At 51.4% G+C, this 16,513-nt stretch overlaps 1 protein-coding gene across 1 annotated transcript in view; it reads right to left on the reverse strand.

The window, feature by feature from the left end:
• Positions 1-16,513, reverse strand: part of EIF2AK3 (eukaryotic translation initiation factor 2 alpha kinase 3) — a 38,724-nt gene that overhangs the window by 14,003 nt on the left and 8,208 nt on the right. Inside the window, exons 3-10 of the mRNA XM_054391550.1 lie at positions 16,217-16,451; positions 15,797-15,959; positions 15,049-15,186; positions 14,331-14,453; positions 13,018-13,238; positions 5,785-5,897; positions 3,372-3,494; positions 1,503-1,652 (exon numbers count right to left, since the gene is read on the reverse strand). Of these exons, the coding sequence (XP_054247525.1) occupies positions 1,503-1,652; positions 3,372-3,494; positions 5,785-5,897; positions 13,018-13,238; positions 14,331-14,453; positions 15,049-15,186; positions 15,797-15,959; positions 16,217-16,451 (1,266 nt within the window). The remainder of the gene's footprint in view (positions 1-1,502; positions 1,653-3,371; positions 3,495-5,784; positions 5,898-13,017; positions 13,239-14,330; positions 14,454-15,048; positions 15,187-15,796; positions 15,960-16,216; positions 16,452-16,513) is intronic.

Consider the following 16,513-nt stretch of genomic DNA (forward strand, 5'->3'; position numbering starts at 1 on the left):
TGATTCTGTGATTAGTAAATTTGTCTTCAGTGTAATCAATCACTACATTGGAGTCTGTGACCACTCTGTGTCACTATCACTCCCAGCCCTTGTCATAAGACCCTCCCAGCTCTCCTGGAGCCCCTTTAGGTACTGGAAGGCTGCTCTAAGGTCTCCCTGGAGGCTTCTCTTCCCCAGGCTGAACAGCCCCAACTCTCCCAGCCTGTCCCTATAGGGGAGGCTCTCCAGCCTTGGTGGCCTTCCCTGGAGGGCCATCTCAAACCATGAGGCTAAAGGAGTCCTCAGGTGTGGGAATTACTAAGCAGCAGGCCTCAGCATCCCTTCTGCTGTCTGAGGCTGGTGCTCTCTCAGTGAGACAAGAGTGCTGATCAGAGGGACACTGAGCAAGCTCTGCTGCCTGGCCTCCCAAGGTACATTCAGGCTCATGTGCAGCAGGAGAAGATGCAGCCCTGCAGACCGAGGTGCCTGGCAGTGACTGTTTGAGCTGCCTTGGAAGAGTGACAGCTGTGAGATGGTCAACTGATGACTGAAATATAAAGTTTGCTACATTCTATAAAGGGTTAGGCAGGTTCAGAAGTTATTATGAAGCCAGACTGGCAGGAGGCCTCATTCTTTAACTGCTTACACCCCCCCACTTCTGCCTCTCTCCTAACATCCTCCAGTTCCTTCATCTCATTTCCCTTTTCTAACTACTCCTACCGAGCTTCCTAAATGATCCCTCTCATTATCCCTCACAGATTTCTGCTGAAATGAAGTCATTGGAGCACTGAAGTACTGAACGAGATCTACCCAAAGCAGTGGAAAGGAGCAAAGAAGAGAGGGATGCCAAAGTTTAAATCCCCATCACAGCAGCAATGCTCCAACCTTCCAACCATGGGAAGATTCAGTCACAGAAGTTGTATAAAGAACTGCAAGATGTTTCCTGAGCTGAAAGAAGGACCCACAAGGGAAGACCCAAGGAGAAGACCCAAAAATGGAGAGAGGCTATGACCAAGTGTGATATATTTGAATCACAGAACCATAGAATGCACTGGGCTGGAAGGGACCCTCCAAGGGCATCTTGTCCAAGCCCCTGCAGGCAGCAGGGACACCTCCAGCTACAGCAGGCTGCCCAGGGACACATCCAGGATGATCCTGAATATCTCCAGGCGCAGAGCCTCAACCCCATCCCTGGATGGCCTGTTCCAGTGTCTCACCAGGCTCACGAGGAAGAACTTCTTCCTGATGTCCAGCCTAAATCTGCCCATCTCAAACTTTAATCCACTGCTCCTTGTCCTATCCCCACAGGCCCTTCTGAACAGTCCCTCCCCAGCCTACCTGGAGGTCCCCTGCAGATACTGAAATGCAGCTCTGAGGTCTGCCAGGAGGCTTCCCCAGGCTGAGCAGCCCCACCTCTCCTAGCACAAGCTTCCAAGGCACAGCTCACAGCAATCTCTTTCCTACACAGCCCCTGGGCTCTCCAATTTCGACTGGAATTGTTAACCTCCCCCACCATGAGTTACCTTTCATCTTTCAGCCACTGCTCATCCATCTTCTCCTGCCACCTCTCAGGCGGAGCCTCCAGCCAGGCGTTGAAGTACCGGACGATGCCAGGGTGCTCCAGCTTGGCCAGGGCCTTCACCTCCCGCATCACCTTCTCCCGGGCCAGCTCCCTGCCAGGCCACCAGACAACAGGGACACGGTCAGAGGGCAGCAGCGTGGCACAGACACCTCAGCACAGCACAGAGAGGCCAGCAGTGCTGCTGCTCACACCAACACCCAGACAGACAGACAGGCAGGCCTCCAGTGCCCCTCAGAATGCCTCCAGAGGGCTGCAGCAGCAGTTGGTGCTCCCAACAGCTCAGCACCTAGCCAGCCCTTCTCAGGTCATGGCAGGCACAGAGCTGAGGAGCAGGGGTTCATGCTCTCCACTCTTCAAAGGGACAGATAAAGGAGCACTAAACAGCAATGTTCTACAGGGCTGCAGAGGACACTGAGAGCAGAGGAGGCAGGCAGGGACACCTTGGGGCTTCTCTTTTAATTGGCAGAAAATAAGGAGACTGCAGGACAGCCATCTCCAGTGTGGGGCTGTTTAATGTGGAGAGGAGAAGGCTGAGAGGGATCTGATCAATGTCTATCAATAGCTGAGGGCTGGGGATCAGGAGGAAGGGGGCAGGCTCTGTGCAGTGGTACCCAGGGACAGGACAAGGAGCAACAGGGACAAGCTGGAACCCAGGAGGTTCCACCTCAACATGAGGAGAAACTTCTTTGGTGTGAGGGTGCTGGAGCCATGGAGCAGGCTGCCCAGAGAGGTCGTGGAGTCTCCTTCTCTGGAGCCTTTCCAACCCCACCTGGATGTCTTCTGTGTGCCCTGCCCTGGGTGCCCTGCTCTGGCAGGGGGTTGGACTGGATGAGCTCTGGAGGTCCCTTCCAACCCCTCATGTTCTGTGATTCTATGGACAGGCAAGCAGGCAGCCTGCTAGTTTCCTGAACTAATTAATTTCTCTTCAGAAGACCATAAGTGCATCAAGTGAAGTCAGATGGTTTGATTGAATAGGTTTGCATATGCTTGGAAAAGAAGAATTTAGGCTACCTTAAATGTCTTTACTGTCAAAGTCACACTTCTGTAACACATTCAAAACAGAGGCATTCTGGATGTCATGGCTTTACCCCCTCCCTCTACTGGCCTGCCTGTTGCTGTCCTAACTTGAGATTTCCAGAAGCAGTGTCTCCCATCTCCCACTAAAAGGAACTGCTGCAAGCTCTGTGTAGGGGAATTCAGCAGCATGGCTTGACCACCTATGACTGAAAGAAAAGGGAAGGGTTGTGGGACCAAAAAATGAAACAAAATGGACAAATGGAGTCAGAAAAGCTGGGGAGGGAGAGAGAAAAGAAAATCAATGGAGGAAAAGTAAGGAGAGGAAGGAGAGAAGCAAATTAACAGTGCTACAAATAAGTGGTGATGTTGTCAAAGGCTCTAATCAACAAAGGAATCAAAGCACTTCAGGGCTTCATCCAACCTGGAGGTGTTCAAGGCCAGGTCAGATGAAGCCTTGAACAACATGGGCTGGTAGGAGGTGTTCCTGCACATGGCAGGGGGTTGGAACTGGATGATCTTTGAGGTCCCTTCCAACCCAAACCACTCTATGAGTGAGTTCCCATGGAGCTGTGAGTTCCCATGGAGCTGCAGCATCCTCACAAGGGTCCTGCTCTGCAAGCACTTCAGCCAAGCATGTCCCCCCTCTGCTGTGATGCCAAATTCTCCATGCCAAAACCTAGTCAGTCCCCCATGCCAGGTGTGTCCTTGATGGCAGGGGGAGGGCTGTGCAGCCAGGCCAGGAGCCCCTGGTCCAGGGAGCCCCTGGTGCAGGGAGCCCCTGCTCAGTGCTCACCTGTTGGGCAGCCGGATCCGTTTGATGGCATAGTTGCAGTCATCCACTTTATTCCTGGCTTCAAAGACTACCCCGAAACCTCCACGCCCCAGGCACTGAATGGGCTCAAAATCTGTCAGATACCTGGGAGAGGAGGTAAGGAAGGGACAGAAGAAAGGAGGGAGGAGAAAAAAGTATTAGTACAGAGAGAAACCCCAAGTCCTTTATGACTGAGAGTGAAACCTTCCTGGGATACCCAAATTCAAGCAGCAAGTTCTGTATGGGGCAGCAACTTGGGCTTGTGGCCAACAGCATCCTGGGGTGCAGAAAAGTGTGGCCAGCAGGGCCAGGGAGGTTCTGCTGCCCCTCTGCTCTGCCCCAAGCTGTGTCCAGTTTGGGGCTCCCCAGGTCAAGAGAGACAGAGACCTGCTGGAGAGAGTCCAGTGGAGGCTGTGAGGATGCTGAAGGGACTGGAACAGCTCTGCTGTGGAGAGAGACTGAGAGCCCTGGGGCTGCTTAGTGTGGGGAGGAGAAGGCTGAGAGGGATCTGATCAATGTCTATCAATAGCTGAGGGGTGGGGGTCAGGAGGAAGGGGCCAGGCTCTGTGCAGTGGTACCCAGGGACAGGACAAGGAGCAACAGGAACAAGCTGGAACCCAGGAGGTTCCACCTCAACATGAGGAGAAACTTCTTTGGTGTTGAGGCTGCTGGAGGCCTGGAGCAGGCTGCCCAGAGAGGTTGTGGAGTCTCCTTCTCTGGAGTCTTTCCAACCCCTCCTGGATGTGTTCTGTGTGCCCTGCCCTGGGTGCCCTGCTCTGGCAGGGGGTTGGACTGGATGAACTCTGGAGTTCCCTTCCAACCACTACCATTCTGTGATGTGGCTGTATCCTGGGTCTACGCCATGCACAGGGGGTCAGGGCTGGCTCTGCTGTGCACAGGGGGTCAGGCAGGGGGTTGGACTGGATGATCTCTGGAGGTCCCTTCCAACCCCTAATGTTCTGTGATTCTGTGATCTATGCAGTGTGGTTATAAGGTCCAGGGATGTTCTCCTCCCCCTCTACTCTTCCCTGGAGAGGATGCACCTGGAGTACCATGTTCACTTCTAGGCTCCCCAGTTCAAGAGAGACAGGGAACTCCTGGAGAGAACCCAGCAGAGGCTACAGAGCTGCTGAGGGGCCTGGACCATCTCTGTGAGGAGCAAAGACAGAGCCCTGGGGCTGCTGAGCCTGGCGAACAGTAGCCCCAGAGGGGATCTATCAACGCTCAGCAAGAGCTAAAGGGTGGGGGGCAAAAGGATGGGGCTGGCATCTTTTCAGTAGTGCCCAGTGATAGGATGAGGGCCAATGGGCACCAAGTGGGACACAGGAAGGCAACACTGATTAAAACCTTCAGGCAACAGTCTCCCATTTCCTGGATGAGCAGGACATATGAGAACAACATTCCTGCTCACAGCTGTCCTGGAGACTCTCTGGAATTGCTTATACCTGCAGGCTCCCATTGGCAGTGTGCTGCCAGGGTGCTTTGTGTCAGCTGCTGATTATCTTGCCAAGCTGGAGGACAAGGAGATCAGAATAAGTGATCATCTGCTCTTTCCTCTAGATAGGTCTCACACTGACATCTTGAAGGAGACCTTAGAGCAGCCTTTCAGTGCCTGAAGGGGGCTACAAGAAAGCTGGGAGAGGCTTTGAGCAACCTGGTCTAGTGGGAGGGAGATGTCCCTCTGCTCATGGCAGGAGGGTTGGAGCTAGATGATCCTGAAGGTCCTTTCTAACTCAAATCATTCTGTGATTCTCTGACTTTTTAGAAGGGCTTGCAGTGACAGGATGAGGGGCAATGGATTGAATCTGAAAGAGGGCAGACTTAAGACTGGAGATTAGGAAGAAATTCTTTAGAGTACCTTCTGTATTTTTTTTCCAAAACACATAACTTTAAAACAAAGAGAGAGACCTGGAGCTGCTGGAGAGGGTCCAGAGGAGGCCACCAAGATGGTCAGAGGGCTGGAGAACCTCCCCTGTGGGACCAGGCTGGGAGAGCTGGGGCTGTTCAGGCTGGAGAAGAGAAGGCTCCAGGGAGACCTTAAAGCAGCCTTCTAGTACCTGAAGGAGCTCAGGAGGGCTGGGGAGGGACTTGTGACAAGGGCTGGGAGTGACAGGACAAGGGACAATGGCTTTGAGCTGAGTGAGGGAAGATTTGAGACTGGAGATGAGGAAGAAATTCTTGGCAGTGAGTGTGGTGAGACAGTGGAACAGGTTGCCAGGGAGGTTGTGGCTGCCTCCTCCCTGGAGGTGTTCAAGGCCAGGCTGGAGGAGGCCTTGAGCAAGCTGGGCTGGTGGGAGGTGTCCCTGGAACTAAGATGATATTTGAGGTCCCTTCCAACCCATTCTGTGATTCTATGACTAAGAGTCCTGCAGGGGTAGTGTTGGACTGAGCTCACCTGGACACATATCCAGAGCTCTTGACATCACTCCAGCTGCTGTCCTGGATGTCTCCAGCAGCAGGCTCATACTTGCTGTCCGTCTGGCACTGTGTTTCCGACTCCTTCCGCAGCTGAGGAGGGTCACCAAGACAACAACAATTAAAAACAACCCAGCAAATCAGCTCCTGAAGTACCTGAGACCAGTTTGTACCCCTGGCTATGGCAATAAATGATATCACTGAAAGCACCTCCAAAGCTCTGGTCTGATTAGGAAGTTCTTCAGTATGAGGGTGGGGAGACACTGAACAGGTTGCCCAGGGAGGCTGTGACTGTCCCCTCCTGGAGGTGTTCGAGGCCAGGTTGGGTGAGGCCTTGAGCAAGCTGAGCTGGTGAGAAGTGTCTCTGCTCATGGTGGGGAGCATGGAATAGATGATTCAGAGGAGGGGCACGAAAATGATCAGTGGGCTGGAGCACCTCTGCTACAAGGACAGGCTGAGGGAGCTGGGGGTGTTCAGCCTGGAGAAGAGAAGGCTCCAGGGAGACCTCAGAGCTACCTTCCAGTACCTGAAAGGAGATACATAAAGGCTGCAGAGGGATTGCTTCAAAAGGGCTGCAGTGACAGGACCAGGGGCAATGGTTTGAAACTGGAGGAGATTTAGATTGGATGTGAGGAACAAGTTCTGCCCCCTGAGGGTGGTGGAACACTGGAACAGGTTGCCCAGGGAGGTTGTGGAAGCCTCATCCCTGGAGGTTTTTAAGGCCAGGGTGGATGTGGCTGTGAGCAACCTGATCCAGTTCCACCCCAGCCCCACGGCAGAAGGGTTGGAACTGGCTGTTCCTTGAGGTCCCTTCCAACCCTGACAAGTCTGTGATTCTATGATCTCACCAATGTTAGTGCTAACAGATGGCCCAAGGCCTGGGAATCTGCCACAGCAGGAAAGGCTGAGATATTCAAGGTGAGGCTGGATAGGGCTCAGGGCAACCTGATCTAGTGGAGGATGTCCCTGCTGACTGCAGGGGGGTTGGACTGGATGAGCTTTGGAGGTCCCTTCCAACCCAGACCATTCTCTGATTCTATGATCTCCAAGCTCCCTTCCAACCCAAACCATTCTATGATCTCCAAGCTCCCTTCCAACCTAAATCATTCTATGATCTCCAAGCTCCCTTCCAACCCAAACCATTCTATGATCTCCAAGCTCCCTTCTAGCCCAAACCATTCCATGATCTCCAAGCTCCTTTCCAACCCAAACCATTCCGTGATCTCCAAGCTCCCTTCCAACCCAAACCATTCTATGATCTCCAAGCTCCCTTCCAACCTAAACCATGCTGTGATCTCTAAGCTCCCTTCCAGCCTAAGCCATTGTGGGGACTGAAGGGAAAGAGTTCATTGCTTTTGCCTCGGAACCTGTAACACAGTTTGCTGACAAGGAAGCACAAACCCTATCTACAAAGAGGCCTTGGGAGGAACTGGGGCAGAAGACAGACAGATAATGAGCAGTTGGTATTTTGTGTTCTTTTCAGCTTTCCTTAGGAGATTAGAAGTTTTGCATTGCTTAGCCAATCACTGTTCAGACATCACTGTTGTTTTGCTGACATGGAAAAGTACTGCTGGCCTCATGCTTGTTGTGTGCTGTAGTAGAAATACACATCAACCCTGTGTGCTAGCAAGGAAGTTGGATCCTGCCATGGTGTCCAGCCCCTACTTCTAAGCTGCTGCAGGGGTCTGTGCCTCAGTATGCTACATAATATCAGGGACCAGGGACAAAGTGATTGTCGCTCAACCCAACTAACAGGGGAAGATAAAAGCCTTGGAAAAAACCACCAAGACCTGCATGCTCAGCTCCTTTTCCCTGGACAAAAGGTAAGCAGCTGAGGATGACAAAGATGGGAATACTCTAACTCAGGAACAGAAAACTGTCCTGGAAGCTTTGCAGAAAATCTTTCAGCAGCATGGGAAGTCTGTCAGAACCTCTGCAATTCAGCAGATGCTTCTGTGGGCTACTGAGCATCACCCTTCCATCACTAGTCAGACTGTGTATGATCCAGAAGTTTGGGATGAGGTTGGGGCAAGCTTTGGGACTCTGCTTCACAGGATGATAAACTGCCAACAGGACTGCTAAGTACTTGGTGAACTATCATGGAAGTGTTGGACATTAAGGCTGGTTCACAAGAGAGCTTCTAAAGGGGCCCCAGTGCCACCAGAAACAATCTCAGTCTGTGCCCTTCACTGAAGCTGCGCTGCTCCTAACACAGGGCCAGCACTGCAAGCCTCAGCAGCTTCACCCCCTGCTCAGCCAGAGGTTCCTAAGCCTGGGGATATAATTGCTCTGAAAGAGGAGTCTGAGGAGCCTGGGCTCTGTCTCCTTGATCCTGCTGACAAGTGGGCAGCTGTTAGAAGGGAAGCAGAGAAAGGAACAGATAGGGAGCTCCTCTCAGCTTTCCTGGAGACTTACGCTCCACAGCAAGCTGCTGGCTGGGAAGGTCTTTCTTACTCTGTGATAAAAGATTTACACCAAACAGTTTCAGATCATGGACTGGGTGCTCCTTACACTCTGAATCTGATACAGGCACTGTTTGATCACTCAGTGCTTACTCCTTATGATTTGAAAGCTCTGTGTCACCTTATAACGACTGAGATGCAATTTATCCTTTTTTTGGCTAGCTGGAGAGAGCTGGCACAAGCCCAGGCAGCACCAAATGCGACTGGGGGACCACAAAACCAAATGAGGCCTGTTGATGTTAATGCCTTAATGGGTGAAGGTCAATATGCCAGCATAGCAGCAGGCTAAGATTCCAGCAGAAGGCTTCCAGCAGGTTAAACACATGGTGCTGAGAGCCATTAAAGCAGAGCCTGACGCTGGGAAGTGAAGACAATCGTTTGTCAGCATTAAACAAGGATCTCAGGAGCCTTACAGGCAACTTCTGGATCGTTTAAGAGAGGCTCTGGAGAAGCAGGTGGACAAGGAGCAAGCGAGGGAGCTTCTTTTTAAACAGCTGGTGATTGAAACCGCAAACGTTGACTGTCAGAGAGTCCTGTGCACTCTAAAACCCCTACTGTGAGCGCCATGCCCACAGCCTGCAGGGGCGTGGGCACCTCTCAGCACCGAGCGGCCCTGGCGGCAGAAGCTTTTGCAGCGATGTCTGTCCGAGCGCAGCGAGGTTTTTCCTGCGGTCACTTTCGCAGACACCTTCCTAAAGCGAAAGCAAATGCTGCGAAACCGCCGGGGACGTGCCTCGCCGTCATCAGGGGCAGCATTCCGCAGGGCAATGCCGTTCCAGGGTCGATAGAAGAGGCAAGCTGCTGCTGCAAACGGGAAACTGCAAGCGGGCGACATGGAATCTCCCCTCGCCCTGCTCCTCCTAGCCAGCAGCCGCAGCCTCTACGGCAGCGCCGCGTTGGACTTGGCCACCTCAGTCGAGGGAATAATTAAGTCGTGACTATTTCGACAGGAGCGTATGGGCCATTAGGGTGGGGTCGATGTCCCTGGAGGTGTTGAAGAAAAGGCTGGATGAGGCAATTAGTGCCACGGTTTAGCTGATCAGACAGGGTTGAGTAATCAGTTGGACTTGCTGATCTTGGCGGTCTCTTCCCACCTGGCTGATTCTGTGATTCTGAAAGGAATGGCTGCTTTGTGGCTGGGTCGATCTTCTGCTACTCCAGCAGGGCTCTTTGTGCTACCAAGGATGATTGATGCAGACTTTGCAGGGGAAATTAAAATCATGGCTTGGGCTCTGACGCCACCTTGCACCATAGCAGCAAATAGTTGACTCGCACAGTTAGCTTATTTCAAGCTGGCTAATCCTTGGCTTCAGCCTTGTGAGGCTGCTCTAAGCTTGGTATTTTCTTCTGTCTACAAGAAGGATGTGGAGGTGCTGGAAGGTGCCCAGAGAAGGGCCACAAAGTTGAGCAGAGGGCTGGAGCTCCTCTCCTATGAAGACAGACTGAGAGAGTTGGGGTTGTGCAGTCTGGAGAGGAGAAGGCTCTGAGGAGACCTTCTTGTGGCCTTCCAGGATCTGAAGGGGGCAACAGGAAAGCTGGGGAGGGACTTTTGAGAGTGTCAGGGAGTGATAGGACTGGGGGGAATGGAGCAAAACTAGAAGTGGGTAAATTCAGATTGGGTGTTAGGAAGAAATTCTTCCCGATGAGGGTGGTGAGAGCCTGGCAGAGGTTGGCCAGGGAGGTGGTGGAAGCCTCATCCCTGGAGGTTTTTGCAGCCAGGCTGGATGTGGCTGTGAGCAACCTGCTGTAGTGTGAGGTGTCCCTGCCTACGGCAGGGGGTTGGACCTGGATGAGCCTTGAGGTCCCTTCCAACCCTAACAATTCTGTGGTTCTATGATACTATGGACAGCTCAAAGCAGGTCATGCTGTTCCCACAACCAGCCCTTTGAACTTGTTATCAAAAAGAAAAGCAGCAAGTGGAGGCTGCTGCGTGATTTGCGAAAGATCAGTGAAGTTATTGAGGGCATGGCAGCTTTACAGCCTGGACTGCTTTCCCCTGCCGTGCTTCCACAGTTTTGGGCTTTGATAGTTACAGATCTCAAGGACTGTTTTTTTCCACAATTCCTCTTTGCCCACAAGATGCTCCTTGCTCTGCAGTCTCTGTGCCATCTATCAATGCAGCTGAACCTCATAAACGTCACCCCTGGAAGGTTTTGCCACAGAGCATGAAAAACAGAGCCCTACAATATGCCAGCAGTTTGCCACCTATTCGAGAAAAGAATGCAGGAATATTCATATTCCACGATGTGGATGACATTTTAATCTCTGCTCCGAGGGAACAGGAGGCAGAGAAAGCACAGCAACAGGTTGTGCAGGCTGCACTTGCAGCTGCACTTAAAATCACAGAAGAAAAAAAATTCAACAAGCAGCCCCCTGGCTACCTCTGGGATGGAAAAATCACAGAGCACCACATTCAGCCACAAAAGATCACATTAGGACTTAATATCAGCACCTGCAGAAATTGCCAGGAACAATGAACTGTGTTGGATCGTTATTAGGAATCACTACAGAAGAACTCCCTCCCCTTTTTAAGTCATTAGAGGGAGATTCAGACCTGACTTTGTCAAATTAGCAGGAGCAAAGGGACACAAAGTCACAGCAAAAATGACTCAGCAAGCAGCACATCGTAGGACAATAGGGCAACCTATCAGTCTTTTTGTGTTCAATCCACCTTTTCAGCCCTAGGGTCTTCTAGCACAATGGGTGCCAGGAAATTCACATCCTTTAGCTCTCTTGGAATCGATTTGGAAAAACAGCAGCTACAGTTCCAGAAATGATAGCTGTGGTGATTCAAAAGGGTCCTGATGGATTGTTAGCTTTAGAAGGGTCTGAATCTGAGGTTATCTATTTGCCCCTGGGTATGAAGCAAACAGAATTTCTATTTTGTCACTCTGTTAGCTTTTCACTGTGCTTTCCTGGGATTTTCAGGGCAGAGGGGCACACATTTTCCGAAGCTCTTGCAATCTTGTGGTTCTTTATCTCTCCTGCCTGTATCTCAACTAGCATTAATTCCCATCGTGAAGGCTTTAACTGTCTTTATAGACGGGTCTGGAGGAGCCGGCTGTGTGGGGAGGTCAAAAGGGTGTGTGGAACTGCCTCCTCACAAAGAGCTGAGCTTTCAGCGGTGCTTCTGCACTTCAGCGATGGTCAGAGCCTCTCAACACTGCACCAGATTCTTTTTATGTTACAGGACTGGGGACACCACTAGAGCGGTCACAGACCACAGGATGTTAGGGTTGGAAGGGACCTCCGGAGATCATCAAGTCCAACCCCCCTGCCAGAGGAGGACCATGGAATCCAGCACAGGTCGCACAGGAATGCAACCAGATGGGTCTTGAAAGTCTCCAGAGAAGGAGACTCCACAACCTCTCTGGGGAGCCCCAGGGACCTCACTGGACCCCCAACTATAGTCATTTATGCAGTCATTCTCCAGGACCTGCTGTTAACAGCCTATTTCTACCCCTGCCCCAACAGCTGCTTGCAACCAAACTCAGTTTGCATCAGTCCTACCTAAAAGAAACAGCTGTCCTATAGCTATCTGCGCTTTTGTTGCAGCTACAATGGCTGTCAAAGTCCCACTTAAAGCCTTATTCTATACAGCACCTTCGCTCTCACAGCTCCTTGCCAGCTCCTATTTCACAGGGCAAGGCAGCAGCCCACCGGTTAGCAGCTCCTACCAATCACATCCCACAGCCTCCTCTGTCTCATGACTTCTAGCATGAAAATGCAAAACCTCTCCAGAGCAATTTTCAGCTGACACAGAAACAAGCAAAGCAAATAATTCAGTCCTGTCCTGTGATCTCTAAGCTCCCTTCCAACCTAAGCCATTCTGTGATCATGATCTCTAAGCTCCCTTCCAACCCAAACCATTCTGTGATCTTTAAGCTCCCTTCCAATCTAAGCCATTCTATGATTCTTGATCTCCAAGCTTCCTTCCAACCCAAACCATTCTATGATCTCTAAGCTCTCTTCCAACACAAACCATTCTATGATTCTATGATCTCCAAGCTCCCTTCCAACACAAACCATTCTATGATTCTATGATCTCCAAGCTCCCTTCCAACCCAAACCATTCTATGATCTCCAAGCTCCCTTCCCACCCAAACCACTCTATGATCTCCAAGCTCCCTTCCAACCCAAACCACTCTATGATCTCCAAGCTCCCTTCCAACCCAAACCATTCTGTGATCTCCAAGCTCCCTTCCAACCCAAACCATTCTGTGATCTCCAAGCTCCCTTCCAACCCAAACCATTCTGTGATCTCCAAGCTCCCTTCCCACCCAAACCATTCTATGATCTCCAAGCTCCCTTCCAACCCAAACCATTCTATGATCTCCAAGCTCCCTTCCAACCCAAACCATTCTATGATCTCCAAGCTCCCTTCCAACCCAAACCATTCTGTGATCTCCAAGCTCCCTTCCAACCCAAACCACTCTATGATCTCCAAGCTCCCTTCCCACCCAAACCACTCTATGATCTCCAAGCTCCCTTCCAACCCAAACCATTCTATGATCTCCAAGCTCCCTTCCCACCCAAACCACTCTATGATCTCCAAGCTCCCTTCCAACCCAAACCATTCTATGATCTCCAAGCTCCCTTCCCACCCAAACCACTCTATGATCTCCAAGCTCCCTTCCAACCCAAACCATTCTATGATCTCTAAGCTCCCTTCCAGCCCTCACCATTCTGATTCCATGAGCAGGCCTCACTGCAGCCTGCCAGCCAAAGCCTGAGCAGGTTTCAGCACTCACCCTGCTGTGGGGGTGGGGATGGAAGAGCTTGCGTACGATGTAGGTGGTGGCCACGATGCAGAAGAGGATGGTGCCCACGATCTCCTTCCACCAGTGGAGCAGCAGAACAGGATCCTTTTTGCGAATGGTCTTGTAGGTGGTGTCCTCAAAGAACCTGACAGTGATCTGAGTGCTGCGCCTGTTCCTCTCTCTCTTGTAGTAGGGCAGGTAGTAGCCATTGTCTGGGTGGGGAGGACACAAAGGGGTCGGGGGGAGGGGCAGAGTGACTCAGAGGTAACCACACAACTGTTTTGCCTTCTCCCTTGCAGGCTCCTCAGCAGACACAGAGGGCTTTTGTCTGCCTGCCCCAGCAGTTCCAGTGGCAGGTCAGCAAAGGCACTGAGTCAAGGCTCTGGGCTCCACAGCAACTGGTCTCCATCAGTGCCCACATGGAGACCAGGAACAAGTGGTGTCCCTCAGGGGTTGGTACTAGAGCCAGTGATGGTTAACATCCTGATCAGTGCCATGGGCACTGGGATGGAGGCACCCTGAGCAGCTCTGTGATGACACTAAGCTGGGTGGTGTGGCTGAATTTAGACACTGCTGAAGTGAGTAATTGGCCTCATTACAGGTTTGGGGCAATTCTGCTTTGGGTCCAAATGTCAAATTCATTCAAGTCTCAGTCTGGCATCTCCCCACTCTGCAGCACTTCCTCTCTGCTTTGGCCATGGGACATGTGAAGCTTTGCTTTCGTAAGCTAAACCTGGGAGGCTTTCTCTTCCTCTTCCAAAACTTTTGAGGTAAGAAAGGTCTCTGCTTGCAACCACGATAGCTTGGAGGGAAAGGATTCATCCAGAGGGACCTGGACAGGCTGCAAAGCTGAGCCCAAACCAGCCTCATGAAGTTAAAGAAGTTCAAGGTCTTGCAGCTGGGTTAGGGCAATCCCAGCACAAATGCAGGCTGGGTGAGGAGTGGCTCCAGAGCAGGCTGCAGGAGAAGGCCTTGGGTGTGTCAGGTGGTGACAAACTCCCCAGGAGCCAGCAATGGTTCCTGGCAGCCCAGCAGGCAGCTGTGTGCTGAGCTGCATCCAGAGCAGGGAGAGCAGCAGCACAGGGAGGGGATTCTGCCCCTCTGCTCTGCTCTGACTCAAGTTGAAGGCCAGGTTGGATGAAGCCTTGGGCAACCTGGTCTAGGGGAAGTTGTCCCTACTCACAGCTGGGAGGTTGGAGCTGGATGATTTTTAAGGTCCCTTCCAACCCAAACCATTCCAGGATTCCATGAATCCATGAAATCTGGCTCCATGCAACACTTCCCAAGATGGAGCCTCCACATACCATATGGGTACTGCAGAACTGAGAGTGCTCCATTGCTGTACTCCTCATGAGAGTATTTGTCATTGCTGAGACACTTGTCAAACTCATCTGAGCCCACCAGCACTGGAGTCCTGGAAGGAGAATCTAAGCAGAGAGAAGACACAGTTTTCTGAGCTGAATGGTTAGAAAACTTCTCTTCTTGAATGAATTTAAATGAGAACCCCAACTGCAGAAGTTCAGAAAACATCTCTTGGAACAGATCATGAGAACTAAAAGGAATGCAAGGAAACACTAAGGGCAGTTTATGGTCACAGTTATCAATACCCTGCAGACATTCAAGATCAGACTGGATGAGGCCCTGGGCAGCCTGATCCAGTTGAAGATGTCCCTGCTGACTGCAGCAGGGGGATTGGAAAGATGCCCTTTGAGGGTCCCTTTCAACTCAATGCAATCCTGGCTTGGGACAAGTGAACTCCCTCCTTCCCCTCACTGCAAAACTCTTCCTCTTTGTAATGAAAACTTTGGTTCAAAAGACAAAATTGTTCTATTATTTTTGATCCTGTCAACTTCCCAGGAAAAGAAAGCAAACATTAGACATCTATTTACCCCAAAATAATAACTAAAAGAGCACAGAGAGAGTTACTAAAGTAGTTTCCAAATGGAAACATTCTCCTAGTTTGAAGCCCATTGGAAAGCAGGAAACTGTGCTGTGCTCTCAGGGCTCCCAACTGGTACTCACGGATCAAAGGCTTCCACTTGATCTTGGGCAGAGGGATAATGGAGTTGTCATTCCTGGATTCCAGAGCCTTCGGGTTGCTTGGGAATTTCTCAGAAATCCTGACTGATGACTGCAGGTACAGCTGGCCCCTGTACATCCCTGAGTGACAGACAGAGAGAATGCAGGCCTTAGATTTAGTTCTCTTCACCCAGGGAAGAAAATTGCCCAGGTAAAATATGTGGTGAAAAATATCACTGAAAAGAGTTCACAGCTTCAGAGATTGCTTTGGGTTGGGAGGTCCAGAGAAGGGCAACAAAGCTGGAGAAGGGTCTGGGGAACAGGGCTGGGGAGGAGCTGGGGGTGTTTGGTGTGGAGAAGAGGAGGCTGAGGGAGACCTCATTGCTCTCTGCAGCTCCCTGAGAGGAGGCTGCAGTCAGGTGGGGGTTGGGCTCTTCTCTCTAGTAGCAAGTGATAGGTCAAGATGAAATGACCTCCATTTGCCCCAGGGGAGGGTTGGGTTGGACATTAGAAGAAAACTTCTTGACTGACAGGGTTCTCACAGCCTGGCACAGGCTACCCAGGTTGGTGGTTGAATGCCCATCCCTGGAGGTGTTTCACAGAGGCAGAGAGGTGGTGCTGAGGGCCATGGCTTAGCCCCAGCCTGGGTAGTTAGATAAGGACTGGACTGGCTGATCTGTTTTACTCCAACCTGAGCAGAGAAAGGCCTCAGCCATGTTTCCTACAGAGAAGGCTGCAGGCAGTGCCTCACCCAAATAGACGCTGGACTCTGTGGCCCCCCTGGCAGCTTCCACCAGATCTTCCTCATCTTCCAACACCTCACTGCTGGCAGTGTAACTTGTGTCATCAAACAGGCTGATGGGGATGACCTTGCCATCCTTGACCAGCCATGCAGAGGCAATTGGAGTGCAGAACTGAAGAAGGGAGAGAGGTCAGTGGCAAGCTACTGCTGTATGAACCAGACAGGAGATGAGAACAATGCTAACCACAGTGCTAACATAACTGGGGGGTGTTTTTGTAAGGGTTCCAAGTCAGAACTTCAGTCAACAAAGTGCCCAGCAGGTGCCTGCTTCTTTGTGAAGCCCCCACCTGACCCCCAAGCTGACAGACACCCTCCATGCTGCTGCAGAACTCTGACTTGCAGCATGGCCTGCAGTGTCTTTTCCCCTACCTGGTACTCCCATTCCAGATGTCCTCCTCGTCTGTTAAAAGCCATCACCTTCCAGTCAGCTACTGAGACCTTTATCACAGTGTCTTTCATCATAGCTTCCTGCTCCTCCACATCTGAAATGATTTTGGTTTCTTCTTTGTTGATGGTTGCTTTCAAGTTGCTCTCCAGGTACCCAGCTCGGGTTTCAATCTCGGGGACGTAGCGCAGCTCAAAGTGACCAACACTGAAATTCCACCTGCAAGGGAGACAGGAAAAAGGGGAGGGAAACTGATTTACCCCAAGGGAAGTTCCACATTC

The sequence above is a fragment of the Indicator indicator genome, chromosome 23 (assembly GCF_027791375.1).
Source record: "Indicator indicator isolate 239-I01 chromosome 23, UM_Iind_1.1, whole genome shotgun sequence".
Lineage (NCBI taxonomy): Eukaryota > Metazoa > Chordata > Aves > Piciformes > Indicatoridae > Indicator > Indicator indicator.